Source organism: Callorhinus ursinus, unplaced genomic scaffold, assembly GCF_003265705.2.
Source record: "Callorhinus ursinus isolate GAN/ISIS: 27379988/994484 unplaced genomic scaffold, GSC_fseal_2.0 scaffold79, whole genome shotgun sequence".
NCBI lineage: Eukaryota > Metazoa > Chordata > Mammalia > Carnivora > Otariidae > Callorhinus > Callorhinus ursinus.
Window position 1 is genome coordinate 2,668,943 of NW_027397141.1, and position 17,172 is coordinate 2,686,114.

General features: G+C 49.4%; 1 protein-coding gene across 4 annotated transcripts in view; it reads left to right on the forward strand.

The window, feature by feature from the left end:
• LOC112826467 (rho guanine nucleotide exchange factor 7) overlaps positions 1-17,172 on the forward strand; it is a 62,515-nt gene that overhangs the window by 26,042 nt on the left and 19,301 nt on the right. For all 4 annotated transcript variants that reach the window (XM_025874595.2, XM_025874596.2, XM_025874594.2 and 1 more), the window contains 8 exons: positions 1,389-1,511; positions 7,137-7,275; positions 8,032-8,091; positions 8,699-8,845; positions 10,776-10,862; positions 13,217-13,295; positions 13,489-13,628; positions 16,105-16,329. In XM_025874595.2, the coding sequence (XP_025730380.1) occupies positions 1,389-1,511; positions 7,137-7,275; positions 8,032-8,091; positions 8,699-8,845; positions 10,776-10,862; positions 13,217-13,295; positions 13,489-13,628; positions 16,105-16,329 (1,000 nt within the window). The remainder of the gene's footprint in view (positions 1-1,388; positions 1,512-7,136; positions 7,276-8,031; positions 8,092-8,698; positions 8,846-10,775; positions 10,863-13,216; positions 13,296-13,488; positions 13,629-16,104; positions 16,330-17,172) is intronic.

Here is a 17,172-nt window from a genome sequence, read left to right on the forward strand (position 1 = left end):
AGCAATGTGGGGCCTTCGCAAGAGTCCAGCCTCCATGTGTTTGCCCCTGCTTTTCCCAGTGGCCTTGGATAACGTGGACTAAATAATATTTGTGGAGTGCACTTGTAGCACCTCTCTTGGGCCTTCCCTCAGGCTTCTGTGCACCGCACATGTATGGATCTGAACCCTGAAATTCAGGGAGGGCACAAAGGGGACGAGGTCCAACATCTCGTCAGACCGTAGGCGTTGGCGTCATCTCGGACCTCGGTGTGACCTAGGTAGTGTTTTGGTCAAATTCCTCAAGGGCATGGTGCGGTTGGTGTTAGCTGTTGGATTTTCGATGGTGGAACGGAAGGTTTGAGCCTAGCTTTCCTTATCAACCGTTCCTCTTTTCTCCTGTCACGAATATTCTGAAAGTTTGCAGAGATTGGTGTAGAACTCAGGTGCACAGTCCTAGGATTTCCCCCCAGAGCCCCAGCAGCTCAGGTTGAACCAAACTGTGCAGTTTGCTCTTGGGGCTTAGCTGTCCCACGTGGTCCAGCCTTGGCCACCATTGGCCCCGGAGCATAGAGAACTGTGTCCTTTCCTTCTCCAACTGCGGTCGTCTCCAGAATCTTCCTCTCTGGCCATCTGCTGCCCTCAGACAGTTGGTTTTATCTTTTGTCCGAGTTTGTGTACCTGCAGGAGAGTCCGTTTGATAGGATAAGGTGGCTGTAACCTGAAGGGGAGCCGCCTCCATGCTAGAAGCCAGCTGAGGGCTTGGCCTTGAGCTTGGAGTCTGACGGGCCTCCCAAGTAAGGACCACTCGTCATCTGTTGCTGTTCTTCCACAGTTGGTGCTGACCATCTCCCCTTCTGTTCTTTTTGTTCTTGAGAGTTTATGCCTGTTTGAGGCTCAGCAACTGTCACAGCCTAGATTTGAGAAGGGAGAAAGGGGGCCTGTAGGGGGCTGGGCCTCCAGCTTCCACCTAAATGGAAGGAGGGCTGTGGTGTTTCGTGGTGTGTGTGTGGGGGGCGCCTGTCTCGATGCTACCTCAGTAGCAAACCTCGCCAGCCAAGTGATTTTGTAATTCCCCTCTTATACAGAGCTGAAGGATTCATGACGTCTATTTCTCTCACTGCTCAAAGCCTCGCTCTGTGGGCTTGTTAGCTGTGTCCAGGTGGGTCACGGCAGCCGGATGCTGGAGGAAAGAAAGGCGCTTAGTTTGCTGCTTTATAGCAGGAGCTTTCAAGGCTGGCACTTGCTAGATTGCTGGTATGAACACGCGTTCTGGGATGTGTGTATTTGGCTTTCGTAGTGGTGGTATACAAGGAGGTCTTCCTCACTCAAATTTTCTGTGTTTATTACTTGGCAATTTCCCTTCTTTCTGTAAAATTTAGGGTGATTTCCCTTGTGTTGCATATCTCTAGGTTGCCAGAAGCTCAGCAGAGAGTTGGAGGATGCTTTTTAAATCTGATGCCTCAAATGAAAACCTTGTACCTTGCGTATTGTGCCAACCACCCATCTGCAGTGAATGTTCTCACAGAGCACAGGTATGCTCCCTCAGACACCCTCCCCTGAGGGGAAGGACCTCGTGGGGTGTGCTCCACGTCAGCTCGTTTTGACCACGCGTTACATGAAACGCAGTGCGATATCCACTTGTCTGTTGAATGGTTATGGTGTCTTTAGTCTCCTCTTGAGTTGAATGCCCAAGAGGCACTGGTAAGGGGTCTCTGAGGTGCTGAGTAGCATTTTTGGAGTAGAAAAAGAATGTTTTTGTGAAGTCTCCCTTCAGCCTGGAGCCCTTGGGATAGTGGGTTGGGGGAAGTGTTAGGATTCTGGAATGTAGTTGTGAGCTAACTCCAGGCTGCTGGAATCCTGTTTCTCTGAGTTCATCGAACTGGAAGCAGGAGGGATGGAATTAGATTTGCTGTAAGAGAAAATGCTACTTTTAAAAACTGGGGCTGGGTTTTCTAGGTAAAAGTGAAAGTTGGGGATAATTAGCTTCGGGTTCTCAACCTGAAACCGAACTAAAAGAAGTGAAGCGGAAGGCACAGATCTGCCACTTGTTTGGTGAGACCCGGGAGGCGGCAGGAGGCAGAGGAGCAGCTCTGTGGCTGGGGGGGCGCTGCTCAGTGGAGTACAGGGGCTCTGTTTCTGCTTCTCAGAGGGGCACCAAGCTTTACTCTGTGTGCTAGGAAGATTGTCATGGTTACTTTTGAAAAGAGCCATTTAAAAATCTTTTAAACCGTGAATGAAAAAATTGTTCCAGTAGCATTAAGGATAAGTTACAGTTAAATATTTGAATATTTGAACTTAAGAACTCTTGGTAAGCAAGCATGTTTGAGCTATTTATAAATTGAGCTGAGGCTCAAGTGTAGTGTCCCTGTGAGTGGGGCTGGATTGTGGGGCCGTGGAGGGAGGGTCTCTGGCTCACTTGACTTGGTTTGAGCCCCAGCTCCACTCAGCTGGTGAGCCTTGGGTAAGTCGTCTTGCTTCTCTGGGCTTTATTCTCTTCTCTGAAAGTGCCGACTTGATGGGGTTATTGTAAGCATTAAGCAAAACATATGTGAGCAGACCGGAACTGAGTGAGCGTGGCGGGTCGTCTCCGTGCCCCTCCGCCGGGAGACCCTGTGCATTCACTGCTGCTCAGTGTGCTGAGACACAGTAGGACAGCCTCTCCAGTCCTGAAACGAGGCAGCAGCCTCTGCTGGGTGACAGAAGGAAAGGGAGGTCAGGGTGTATGGTGTCCACAGAAATGGAATCCAGAGAACCCCCGCCCTCTCGCCCCTAAACTCTTCCTCTTTGCCTTTCTGGGACGGCGGCTGTGTCCACACATACCTTCCGTTATGTGCTCTGCCATCCCCTCCTGGCCATTAGAATTTCCATAAAAGTTGAATGTGCAAGGATTACATTTATATTTCTGAGAACTCCACAGGAATTCTTGACGTGGCAGTAGGGGAGACAAACAGAAAGCAAATAGGATGTTAGGGTTAAAACTGTCCTTTAAAATTTTTGTTCTCCTTCCTTTTGGGGGGTTGGGGGTTGATCCTCTAGGGTTGGGCTGGAAGTCTAGAGAGGGTGGGGTGGGCACTTCTGGGGACCGATTCTAACTAGATATTTTTCCCCATGGAAGTGAGGATCTGTCCTGGAGATGGCATTTAAAGTGATTCAGATTGTTTACGAAAATGTTCAGACTTTGAAGGGAAATGCTTGCGAGTATGTGATGTTTATTCCCTCTTCTGTGCTATTACTTCAATGATTGTTTGTGTCCTAGCTGAAACTTAAGTGCAGCGTTTTCCCAAAATAACAGGGAAGGAATACAGACAAGTTTGAGCGGGGAGCCTCTGTACCGCCTCCATGTGGCATGTCCTTGGGGTGGAAGGGTCACGGTCCTGCTCTGGCAGGGTGAGCTGTGAGAGCGGGCGCAACTCAGGCTGCCGGGATGCGCTGCCTGTGTGCCCCCCTGAGGTCTCTGGGCAGCGAGGGGCCCCGCCCTGCCCACCTGTCTGACCCTGCTCCGCAAACGTAAGTTGGTGAATTGAGACAGGGCTGCAGTTGGCCGGGAGCTTCTGTTCGTGTTCACCACATTTTATTCTGGCCTCTTAACCTGTAAACTCTTCCCTGCTTCCTTTGCATTTGTTGGGAGTCTTAAAGCTGCCACACTTACGGGTTGATTCACCTATTTTTATGCTGGAATATGCTTTTTAAGGATTGATTCAAGTGTACTGATGAGAAATTTTAAAGGCTTTATTTGCAATTGTGTGATTGCTCATTGTGTTGAAATTCTGAGTGTGAATCTTGGGAATGCAGAGACAGTGATGCCCGTTGTGTAGAGTCAGAGCTGAGAGGTTCCTTTTGCATTTTCATGATAGTAGACATAGGTTCCTGGCTGCCTATTTTAAATGAGTTATGTGTTTCATAATTCAGTCTGTAAATGGGTTTATTTCTTCCCCAGCACTGTAATTGTTGCTTTCTGCTTGGCTTACGTGATGGTTCTCTGTATGAGTGTCCTTTTGTTGGAGCCCACAGTGTCATTTCAGTAACTCCAGAGGAGATCTTCTGTATAAAGGTTGCTAGCATCAGTAGAAAGTAAGCTGAAAGAGCCATTGTTTGGTCACAATGGCCGTAACCAGCTGTTTTCTCTTGTACTCAATTTAAAAAACTAAAATGAAATATGATCTATAAAGACCTAACTGTGTACATGTTCTGGCATTCTGAGATCATGGATGTTAAAAGAAGTTGCTTTTGTTTGCAGAAATGTCATTTTAAATTCTTAGTTTTAGGGTGTTTCTGGAGGGGGCGAGGAGTGGAACTTGCTTAGTTCTGTTACTTTTTCTCTGCCATTACTACAGTTAGGAAACTTCATATCCAGAAATATATATATAAAAAAAAAAGACCATTCCGAATGGACTTTCTTGTGTTTTTTTCTTGTGGTAGGAAAGGCTCCGCATGGATCATGTTTGAAGGAGTTGTGAAATACACTTTTAGTTTAGTGCCATAAGTTCCGCTTTTGTGGGACTGTGCCTGATCGGTTGTTCAACTTAGAGAAATGCTGCTCATAATACACCTTCCTCCTTCTCAAGTCCGTCCCTTTCACTCCACTGCCTTAGGGGTGGGTGGATGGGGTAGTGGAAGAGACGGGCATCTGAGGAAGGAGGTGTGCGGGGCCGGCAGCATGTGTGTGAGACACAGAGGAGTACAGCAGGGTCAGAAGGACCACACCAGCCGCTCGGGTCCAGCGTGGGCCTCGGAGCCCTCCTCGGGTTCAGCCACCCTGCTAGCAAGGGGGATGGGGGCCTCCGTCCTCGCAGGGTGTCTTCCTCTGTAAATGTGCATAATAACGACACCTGTGTGGCAAGCTCGGGGACGTGCTGGGGATTATGTACAGAAGCCTCTCAGATGCCGAGCAGAGTGCTTGTCCAAAAGTGGGTCATCCCCTTCCCTCTCTCCTTCCTGCTGCATTCTCCTGGCTACAGCTCTCCCTTCCACCCAAGTTGAGCAGAAGGGAGTGGCTGGGAGAAAGCCGGCCTGGGAGCACTCCTCAGTTACCCGCCCCATCTTAGTGGGGAGAAGTCGATGTCGAAGAAGGGAGGAGGCAAAATGGTGATGCAAACAGGTGCTCGGGGTGCTGCTCCTGGCCCTTAGACCCCCCCACAGTGTCAGGGCCAGACACTGGACCAGTGCGTGGCAAGGTTGCAAAACCCTGCTGTGCCAGGCTTCCTGCCGTCAGGGGCTTGTCCAGAGAAAACCAGTCTCTGAAAGCGTGTTAGATACACACACACCCACACATACCTCGAGAGAAAGCTCAGCAGCTTCTTTGATGATTTAAGTCGCATCACCATGAAGGGCTGTCTTACAGGAGTAAAATCATGAAGGCTTAATCTTACAGAAATGAGAAAACGTTATGTGTGATAAGTTTTTATAGCTAGGATTATGTGAAACCTTCCCCTTTTTAATGATTTGCCTTGACTTTGATAATACTCCGAAATGTGTATATATAAATTTATTTGAAAGGTTGATTTTAAGAAATGGAGCAGTCGGTACAGATGAGTGGATAGGCAGGCAGATGGCAGGTACTATTCACCGCCTTAGTCCTGTATTGTTTACACAGCCCAGGCGCGTGCTCTGGCTTCAGTGAGTGCCCCTTGCTTAACCAGGCCACCTCCTTTTCATAAACCCGACTTTAGGTAGAAGTAGCTGTCTAAGGGAGTCTTCGTGCTTAAGAAGTGTAAGACTGGTTTCATAATGATCGATTCCTTTGTTTTCAACCTGAAATGTGAAACCTTTTATTTCTAAGTTGGTTTAGTTAAGTGAACTGCTTTCCCCGTGGACGCGTGAGACCAGTCGCGGTTGGGTAAGAGGTAGGTTGTGCCCACACCGATTCCTGTCCTCGCGCATTTCCAAGTGAAGTCCTTTTAGTTGAACTATAGGAGACGGTCGTACTCAGTACTTTGGAACTAGCAGTCTCAAAGGGTATACATTTTCGCCAGGAGCCTTTAGTGTGGCTGGTGCTCCCAAGGAGCTTGGGCAGTGGGCAGGTGTAGCTGAGTTGGGGCTGAGGGGGACAGAGGAGGTGAGGCAGTGGTTGGGGGCCCCTGGGGTCAGATCAGGTCACCCGCACTGTTACAACTGCTCAGTTATTCTTCAGGGTTTTCATATTTTTTGGCTTCGCTTAGTGTTCTTCCCAGTAGGTGACAGGGGGGGCTCAGCACCTGAGCTGGTGTGTCCTCTCCCCCAGCTTGTCTGACCCTCCCGTCCCCATGCCTGGAGTGATGGAAGGGGCAACAGCGAGGAGAACAGGGCAGGGGTGCAGGAGAGGCACAGGTGGACAGGTCCGGTCTCCGGCGTGAGTCCTGACGTGTGTGTCGCTGACCGAGCTCATGCCCACCGCTGCACTCCTGGCCTGCTTGGCTCATTCCAGACGATATAGCTGTTGAACTGAAACACTCAGGGCAGACCCAGCGTGCTGGTCGTGGAAGTTAGAAGAGAAATAGAATGAAGGTGACAGGAGCGCGGAAAGTATGCGGGCTTTCAGCTCCTTTAATTTCTGAGTACGCGCTCAGTGTCCTCATCTCAAACACGGGCGACATTCTTTATATATTGTGAGGGCTGAGTGAAGTGATGATGGAACAGTGCTTTTGAAATTGTAAAGCCCAAGTGGATCAGTTACTTGATTGTGCTGTTGTCTCGGGCTCGTTCCTCACAGGATGCTTCAGGGGCTGTTGTCTAGACCGGTAGGCGCCTAGAGTGTTCGTGCCCTGGTTCAGTGCATGGTAGCACCTAAGCGTCTTCTACCTTCTTTTTTTTTTTTTTTTTTTAAACCACCTCGAGGTACCCAGATAATGGAAATCCGTTCTAGCTTGGAGAACGCTTGCTGGAATTTGGACGCTCCTGTGTGAACTTGCGGGAGTGGCCTTTCATGAATGGAATCGCCTGTGTTCGCTTAGGCGCGGCTGTTCTTGCTCATAACCAGAGCAGTAATAGCACAAACCCCCTGGGGTTGTCCCCTTTGGTGTTCCAGTGTAGCCAGCACCCGTGTGGCTAAGTGTGAAGTGTTAGAGCCCCCGTTACCTCACAGGCTGGTGCTGCTGGTGGGCAGAGTGTGGTCCCCTGCCTCTGTGCACGCGCTAACTGCCGCGCCGTCTGCTCTCCCCACGTGGCCGCCGGCCGTGCAGCGAGCAGCTGGGAGAGTTCATGGAGACCAGAGGCGCAAGCAGCCCGGGGATCCTGGTGCTGACCACCGGCCTCAGCAGACCGTTCATGCGCCTGGACAAGTACCCCACGCTGCTCAAGGAGCTGGAGAGACACATGGAGGTACTGTGTGCTGCGGGCCGGTCGCTCGGGATCCGATACCCTGTCAGAAAAACTCCCAGTCCACTTCGGAGGCCAGGACCAACCAGCGTGCTTTAAGGGGTTTGATTTAATGGAGTTTCAGGAATGGTTCTGTGAAATACTAAGTTTTCTGCTTATCCCAGCTCCATAAAAAACATGTCGTCCTTCATCTCCTCTGTCACCCACTGCTGCTGTTAGAAAAATCTCCAAAAACTAGAGAATGTTAATCTCGGTTTTGAGTAGCACTGAGGTGCCCTATTAGGGACACTTAGCCACAGGTGGTCAGGGCAGTGTTTATACGGTAGTAATAGTAAGAGAGTCCATCAGTTTCTGATCCAGATGTGTCTTCCTTTTGAGTAATAGGCTGTAGGCCTGGCAGACACTTGTGTCCCAAGTTACCGTCTGGGGGAGGGTTGGCACACTTTCCCTGTGAAGGGAGGGCCCTGCGGCCCCTGCCCCGCCGCCCACCTCCACTCAGAGCCGCAGAGGCCCTGTGTGAGGCCGGGTGGAGGGGGGTGGGTGCAGACTCCTGCCTCGGGCTTCTCTCTTCTTACACTGTTCTTTCCCCAGAGTCCAGTGGCTCTGTGAGAACAAGAATGGCACTGAGAAAATGCTGAGAAAATAAGATCTGCTGTGGGTTGAAAAGTGTTGGGAAAGTTTCAAGCTAGTCTGTAGAGTGCCTTTTAAAGAGAAAAAACTTTACATTATGAAAGCTAATAGTGTTTCTTCTATTCAAAGGATTATCATCCAGATAGACAAGATATTCAGAAATCCATGACTGCCTTCAAAAATCTCTCGGTAAGTGATTAAGCCAAATGTTATGGCTTTATCCCCCAGGCATTATTATGACAAGGGAATGTAGAAAAAATTTTTGTCACCTAAAAATGTCCGATGATAAAAGATACTGAGAGCTAGAATTTGGATGTACTCAAGTAAAAATGAACATGGTAGTTTATTTACCATGGTGGTAAATTCACATGCTTTCCTGGGCTGTGGACACCAGGAAAGTTACAAGTAGTTTACCCTTCAAAAAGGCACCGCATCTCTGATCTATAGTTACGTATAAAGGTCCTCCTCCACGGCCAGTGCCTTTGGCGAGGATGAGTTCAGTCCCGCTCTGTCACCGTGCTGCCACATCCCCTGTGTTTCTGGAATGTGCCTCACAGCATTTGCTCTTGGTCCCCTGCTCAGCCTTTGCACTAGCAGAGACCAATAAAACCAGAAAATTCCAGTTTAAAACCAGTCCGGAGTGCCATGGGTGTTGTCCCTCTTAATTCCGTGCTCTTGAATTCAGCGCATTCTCATTCAGTGGACTATCTGTCTCAAGAAGAAACAAAATAATATGGCCAATACTTGAGGTTCTGGAAGCTTCTGTGTCTTCTAACAGTGGTGTTCTGTGTCTCAGGCCCAGTGTCAGGAAGTACGGAAAAGGAAGGAACTAGAATTGCAGATTCTGACGGAGGCCATCCGGAGCTGGGAGGGAGATGACATTACGACCCTGGGCAGCGTGGTGTACATGTCCCAGGTCATGGTTCAGTGCGCTGGGAGTGAGGTATGCAGGGCCCGAGTGCCGTGGCGCCGTGCCCCCCTCTGCAGAGCGGTGGGAATGGAGTGGAGGGACGAGGTGGCTGTTGGACTGGTGGCGGTCCTGTTCCCATCTCCAGAGTGTCTTTCTTGAAACAATTTAAGATGCCTTGGGGAAAAATGGACTTGAGAGCTGAACATAATTTGTATTCAGTATAATTTGTTTTCTAAAGGCTTTCTCAGATTCCTCAGTGACAGTCAAGAATGTAAATACTTTAGAACATTATGCTTTTATGATCGCATAATAACAGATTTTAAAGGAATGTCAAATTTAATAGGACTCTTGTATCCTAATTTGGTATCTGCCTTTTGTCCTTGTGTGACATAAAAGTGGCTTCTGCTGTTAGGGAGGCTCAGCTCACAGTGGACCACTTGACCAGTGTAAGTCAGCCAGGATGAGTGATGATCAGCCTGTGTCACCTGAAGGGTGGCATCCAGACAGGACCTGTGTCTCAGGTGTCTGTTGCAGAGCAGGATGTATGTCCCCACCTGCCTGGGCCTTCCTGCCAATGCGATCACTCTAGGAAGTCTGTCTTCGATGGTTTAGATCATTCAGCCTGTGTGTCCTCTCTCCTGGTTGGCAGTTGTGGAAATCCAGTACCTGGTGGGTTTGGTTTAAGTGAGAGATGAGTGTAGACTGTTGTATCACCACCCAGGGAAACCATGATTTGCTTCCCTGTGTGTGAGTTCCATTCACTTGCTCACCAAGCAAGTGTCTCCTCTGGAGTTTTGTCCTACCTTTGTGTGTTTCAAAACAAAACAAACCAAGAACAGTAATTAACCTGACCAAAATATGCTAAAGACCCACTTGCAAACTTGAAACTCTGAGGACAGTAAGAGAACTGAAACTAACGTCAGTTTGGGGACTGTAGGAAATCGTGATTTCTAGTCTACTACATTGACTGAAAGACCCCAAACCTTTCCAGAAAGTCTTAATCATGCACTTTTAAACGTTGGGAAATGTTTACTTTGTAAGCAATGTTTTCTTTATAATGTGAGATGTATGAAACATGAATAGGTGTGCTTAGACAGTGGTTCCAAGCCGTGACTGGGAAGATGGTGGTGGGTCGGACAGGTTTCTCGATGAGGGGGGCCTCTCAGGGCCTGGGCTCTGAGGACTCCTGCCACGCGTTGCACACCTCTGTGCACGGCATGTAGGAAGTGCTATCACACAAGTTTGAAGTGCGCAACCTGTTTTCAAGGCCCGTGGCATGTGACTGGCATCGGAGGACTGCGGAGGACCCGGCTTCTGGACCCCTCGGCGTTTGCGGGCCGTGTGGAAATGGCCGCTCGTGGAAAGGGCTGTCTGCATTCTTTACATTCCCAGGAATCTGTCCTTTCGTTGTGGTCTCTCTGGGGCTTTTTTTTTTTTTTAAAAACCTTTTTGAAGCAAGTGGTTTTTAATAGAAATGCTTTTAAGTCTTTCATGTAAACTAGGTAAGGTTTGTAGCGTGGATGAAAACAACACTGAAATTGATGTATCAGGCTTTAAGACAAGTGCCAGGAATTATTAATAGACTAAAGTTGATTTTAACATTTTATCCTGTCGTCCTTTAGCTTGAAAGGTCCACCTATTCTCCACCACAACCCCCAAACGTTATGAGTTCTTTATTTTCTCTGAAACCTAAAAAAAATTTTAGACTAATTAAAGAGTTAACGGCAGAGCTGAACTCCTTAACCAGTTTTTTTTTTTTTTTTTTTTTTGAAAGAAGCTATAGGGGCTACTTGTAAGTCTAAGAGTTTATCGTAATTTTGTTTCCATTTATTTTAGCTGATAGAATTTGGTGGAAACAAGGAAATATGGTACATGTTTCATAAGATCTAATGTAGATACTTGTCCTCACATCTGTATGTTTTAAAAACAAAATTACTTGGATTTTTTTGTTCTTTTACATTAGGAAAAGAATGAGAGATACCTTCTGCTCTTCCCAAATATTTTGCTAATGTTGTCTGCCAGTCCTAGGATGAGTGGTTTCATCTATCAGGTAAAATACATTTTAAGTTTGTGTTTCCTTGTTCGCTGTGGCCTGAGAGCCTGTCGCAGGCGCCGTTTGCGGCTCTGGGTGAAGCACTCCGTGTCTGTGCCGCGTTCTGCCCGCGCTGCCGGCCGCTCAGCGCCCCTCCGCTCCGCGCGCACACAGCTCCTGGCCGCGCCGCCGGGCAGCCGGCGCCTCGCGGTCACGGAAGCGCGGGCGGGAGGAGACCAGCGCCGTTCGCGGGCTGCCTCCTGAGGGTGTGGGCCGCCTGAGGTGCCCGGCGGCTGTGTCACCGCCTGAAGTCCCGTCTCGGAGCTGCTGCCTTCTGGGCCACCGTGGGCCGGCGGCAGCGGCGGGCTGGGCTAGTGGGGGGGGGGGCGCGGGGGGCGCTGGCGCTGCAGGGGACCGGCTGGGGCAGCTGGGGCCACTTCACCTTCTTGTTCGTAGTCGTCTTGCTGACGTGCTCTGAGAGGAGGGGTGAGCTGGTTTAAGAGGAAAACGCAAGGGGGCGGGGGAGATGCTTTGTTTCCGTACAGAAATTTAAAATGGGGTATTACGTAGCTGTTTTCTGTCTGGTAGGTGCTCCTGGCTTCCCAGCCTCTTTTCTGTGTGCTCACAGAAGGTCGGGTCCTCCCCGCCGCTCCCCCCCGGGTCCTGCCTCCACAGGAGTCAGCCCCCTGTTTGCCGAGTTTCTTCAGACGTAGTATGCTTTCTGTCAGGGACACGAACGCAGGTGACCTGGAGTTGAGGCACCCGTGGCGTGTTTCTGCCTCCGCAGAAAGCTTTGCCGCCCGAAGAGGGGCAGTTGTCGCACACTTACTCCAGAAAGAGCACTTTGAAATGATAAAGCTGCCATGTGCAGGTAAACCCAGAAAGTCAGCTCCTCTTACTTTGTCAGCGTGCTGTGGAGCAGGCGTCCGTGGCCGACATGCCCCCGCCGCAGGTCCCCCCACACGGGCAGCTGCACCTTGTCAGGCAGCCCCAGTAAACGTGCAGCCGAGTCCTTCCCACCGGCCTGCTCCCGCTTCATGTCTTGTACCCCGAGAGGCTGAGGATGGGCCCTGCTCAGACCTGAGGGAGCAGAGGTTGCCGTTTGGGGCGGGCTCAGGCCCCTGGCGATGAGGCTGGCGTCCACGCAACGTTTGCCCTGGATGTTGGCATTGACGTGCCACTGGAGGCCTCATGCCCGCAACGGGACCCCACTTTGCCGTTCTGTGCAGAGTGTCCTGGGCAGGGTGTCTGAGTGCTGTGACCCATGCTGTGTGCACCGTCAGGACCCATTTCTGGCTCTCAGGGACAGAGGAAAGCTTGCCAGTGCAGTGCAGGAACGTGCTGCCTGCTGGAGTCGGTGCTGGGTTCAACCCGGGCCCGCACCTTCATCTTCCGTAGCACTTCCCCAAGCTGTCCTTACACTGCCGTGTGCAGCGTAGAGCGGTTTTCAAGTCTCTCCGCCCCTGGAAGTGCCAAGCACGGTCCAGTGTGCTACCGGGTGAGCTTCCGGACAGGCTCTGCTTGTGCGTGTGTGTGTGTGTGGGGGGGAGACCACCATGGCTGCTGGAGGATGCTGGACAGCTCCTCGGCAAGTCGGGAGTGCCCAGCCAGCCGTGGCACTGCCGCTGTCCCTCTCGGGCCCCCTCCCTTGCGGAGAACTACTGCTTTGGGAGCCGCAGAGTGTCCTGCTCCCCTGGGAAAGCATCAACAGACTTTTCCTTAAGTCTCTGTCACTGTGTGCCGTGGAAATAACGTTTTGTTTTTAGCCCTCTGCCCTTGCTGATGCTTCGTTTGCAGCCCCGTTCTAATGGTGTCTGTCCACTGACCTTTCCCGTTCTGGTTCCCAGCCGTTTTCTGCATTCTGTGCAGTGCTCGGCTTAACTACTGACTTCTTCGGTGGACATTCAGGTGTAACTCCTGTGCAGTTCCTTTTGCTCCAACTTCCCTGTTTTTGCCTTCCAACTCAGAACTTCCTCTGAATTTCTTTGTGAGGCAAATCAGTGCCTCCTTTGCATACTGCATCTGAAATATAACTACTGTAGACTCTTGTTTTTTTGTCCTAATAGGGCCCATGTTCTTGTGTCCTGGTGTTTATGTTTAGAGGAACACATCAGATGGAATTTGTTTTTGTTCTGGTTGCTGCTCTGTACCTTACTGCTGGCTCCATTTTTTTTTTTTTTTTTATTACAGTGTTATGATTTCTTACTTGACCTAGAGATCTTGTAATATAAATGCATATGGCACAAAGAGCTTTTTTGGTTTACACAGTTCCTCTGCCATTTCTAAAATCATTTAATACTTATTTTGATAATGGTACCTTCTTTACTAGAAAAGCACTAATTGTTTTTTTTTGTGGGGGGGGTCTTTTTTAGGGAAAGCTACCAACGACAGGAATGACAATCACAAAGCTTGAGGACAGTGAAAATCATAGAAATGCATTTGAAATATCAGGTGATAGGCACAGACTTTGTGGATACTCTCTGTCACGGTGATGAGAGGCAGCTTTCCATTTGTGTGCAGATTCTTGCTGGACTGTCCAGAGGGCTGATGGTTAAGCGCTGTTCAATTCTACTCTGGGTGTGTGTGTGCCTGTGTGTGCTTTCTACCTGTTTTCCCATTTCAGCCTGTGTCTTCTCGCTTCCAGGGAGCATGATTGAGCGGATCTTAGTGTCCTGCAACAACCAGCAGGATCTCCATGAGTGGGTGGACCACCTACAGAAGCAGACGAAGGTCACCTCTGTTGGCAACCCCACCATCAAGCCGCATTCTGTGCCGTCTCACACCGTAAGGATCCCTGTACTTCTGCCTCCACACCGGGGGGTCAGCCTTTGGTGGGTTGTCAGCGAGTCAGCAAGCACAATGAAGCATGATCGATATTTGGACCAAGAGCACAAATACGGGCCTGGATTTCCCTGAGGGTACTGGCGTGTCCGTGTGGCATCTGATTGCCTCACACTGCTTGCTCCTAGGCTCTGCCTCCCTGCACGTGGTTTGCTGGCATCGGCTCCGAGGGGGACCTGGGAGACCAGATTATGGGGGTTTTCGCCTGAAACCTCAAGAGCCAGCAGCCCATGGATTTTGTTTTGTTTTGTTTTGTTTTGTTTTTACTGAGAATCTTAATCATTGTTTTGATTTTAAGAAATCCATTCATCTTCTACTTAGAAGAGCTCACCAGCTCTTTGACTTTTTAAATACTTAAACGTTTCAAAGTATCTCAGCACAAAGTGTCCCGTGTTTAGAACCTCTCTTTCCTGGTATTTTATGCTTAAGATACTGGTATCAAGTCCTTGTTGTAACCTCCCTCATCTTTCTCCCACAATATTGAAGCACGCACACCTTTTCACAGGTGACCTGTGAATGCACAGTATTTCCAGGTGGTCAGTTTTCCTCGAATCCCTATTAGATGGTTGTGATCTTTATTTGGACTTTCTACCATGTGGTTTGTTTCTACATTCAGTATCCTTAGCAGTCAAGTTTTTGCTCAGGAAGAGTGGCTGTAGTGTAACATCTTTTTTTTTTTTTTTTTAAATAAAGATTGATTTGAGAGAGCACGCACTTGTGTAAGCGGGGGGAGGGGCAGAGGGAGAGAGAGAATCCTCAAGCGGACTCCCCACTGAGCAGGGAGCTGGATGCGGGGCTCGATCCCAGGACCCTGAAATCATGACCTGAACCAAAATCAAGAGTCGGACGCTCAACCAGTTGAGCCACCCAGGTGCCCCTGTAGCGTAACATTCAGCTCAGTTTTATCTTACTTGGTTTCTCTTGACAGTTTGGAGGTTGAGACTACTTGTTTGCTTTAGCTAATGTTTCATTTTGAATGGCTCTGCCATTTATAACTTCTCCATACTTAAAAAAAAAAAAATACTAAAGATGCTTAGCTTACATGGAACTAAATTTGTTCCAAAGGTATTGTATGTACACGTGAATGTTTATAAAGAAAAATGGAAGTGCTTCTTCATATTGTCAGCAACACCTTGAAACCAAGCAGAGGGATTTCACACCAGATAAAACTTTGTTCTTTGAACCCTGGCGGTGTTTCTCACAAACAGGCATTTGAAATGTTAAATATTCTTCCTAGAGAATTTCCTCTTTGAGGTATTATGTATTCTCCCTGTGACCTAGCTGTGTCCAGCTGGAATATTCTCATTTTAGCATAGACCATTCCCTCGTTTGACTTTTTAAGGAGAAACAAATCCAAATACTATTTACTATGATGTTACTGCTAGAAGAGATATTCTACATAATTTCTCTGTGTGAATTATGTAGTTTCAAAAAACTGTTATGCAGTGGTTGTATTGCCTGTTACAAGACACACGCACACACACATACACACGCGTACGCGACCAGGACGGGCCTGTGGTTACTGTGGGAAGTTTCTTGCTCTTGCCCTGGGGTGCAATGGCATCAGCCACTGCCAGGCTTCTCATTAAGTGTGTGTTTCAAATAGGCAGTTCTTTTGAATGATGATCTCACCCTGATTTCCAGCTTGTAGAACACTTCGCTCTTTTATTAAGAAGCATGCCTTTTTGTTTTGGGTAATTTGAGGTCATTGGCTGATTTTGAGTATTATTTTATTGAACATTTTTGCATTTAATTGTCACTGTAATGGAATATTTTGGGGTTTTCCAGGCATATGAACCCCATTATCTTTCTGAGAAACTATATTTTATATAACTTTATTTTGATTAAAGCTGGTTTTCCTGAGAAAATAACTTGTTTTACCCTAGGGATTGGCAAAATTTTTCTGCAAAGAGACCGTAAAATATTTTTAGTTTTACAGGCAGTATGGTTTTATACTTTGGTTTTATAGCCATCAACAGGAATGGGCCTGGCTATGTCTTGGGAAAACTTTTTAAATGAAAACAGGCATTTATCCCACTCCTAAATCACCAGGCAGTAAATTATGTGACTGGGGAGAATTACCCTCCCCCATAACCACATTCTCAGTACAAGAAATGCCTGTTCTTTTACAAAATTCTGATCTAGGCTATAAATGGAACACCTTGTTGCAGATGCTACTCCGTGGCAAATAAAGGTGGCAGTGGGGTGCTTGGGTTTGGGCCTCCGCATCCTGCTGCCTGCTCCCCCAAGCTGCCCTGACGCAGAGTAGACGGGTGGCCCAGAAGCTGACTGCTTGGGGTTGGAGATTAAAGAAATGATGACAATCTGGGAGTGTTTTAGAAATAGGCAGAACCTCGTGGGTCTGGTTGAGGGGACCCCTGATGGCAGCTGTGGTGTTTCACGCTCTCTTCCCCCGTAGCTCCCCTCCCATCCGATCGCCCCATCCAGCAAGCACGCGGACAGCAAGCCGGTACCCCTGACGCCTGCCTACCACACGCTGCCCCACCCCTCCCACCACGGCACTCCGCACACCACCATCAACTGGGGGCCCCTGGAGCCTCCGAAGACCCCCAAGCCGTGGAGCCTGAGCTGCCTGCGACCCGCACCTCCCCTGCGGCCCTCGGCTGCGCTCTGCTACAAGGAGGTGAGGTCTGAGCGCAGGCGAGTGTGAACTTGACATCTCGGTGGTGTTAGGTTGTCTGTTCTCTGCTTCGTTCTGTGTTTCTGTCTGTGATTCTGTGACGTAAGACAAATACAGACTCGCTTCAGAACCGTGAAGGTCTGCCTTGGTTCTTCTGTCCTTCCCTTCTGCTTTGGCTAGCATTAGATGCTCTGTGCCCCTCGCGGACAGGCCTTGCTTCCTGCCGCCGGGAGCCTGGAGCGGGGGGCTTCCCTGGGCCCCGCCTCCGGGGAGCCTGAGTTAACTTTGCGCACCTAAATCCATGGTGGGTCTTGCCGAGGCTTTCTGACCCTTCTCCAGGTGCGAGTGAGGGCCGCCCTGGAACCCTGCGTTGGTCACCGGGAGCTATTTGAGAGGAAGAGAGCATGCACAGATGGAAGTGGGAGCGCACGGCTCTGCAGCTCTGTGTTGGAGAGCTCTGTCTGCGACAGGGTCCGTCCTGCACGGTCACACCAGGCTGCTGACGCTGCACCTGCGTTCAGGACACGAACTACCTTAACTACCCGAGAAATACTTGCACTTGAGGAAGCTCATGACTGAAGTGCTGGGTGTGGTCATGAGCATGAGTAGGCGTGCACAGCCTGAGTGCGAGTCTGAGCGCAGAGCGTGAGGTGGCACGTCCTGGTGCACTTCTCGTCCGTCTGAGGTCGCGTTTGCCTGCGGCCCTGGACCTCCCCCATCCTTGCCAGCGGCCCTACGTGTTTTACGACCCACAGAAGTATTACATAGGTGATGATCTGTCCTTGACGTGTTTTTGTTAACGAATTTTGCTGTTCAGGACCTCTGTCTCGCTGGTGATCACATGCC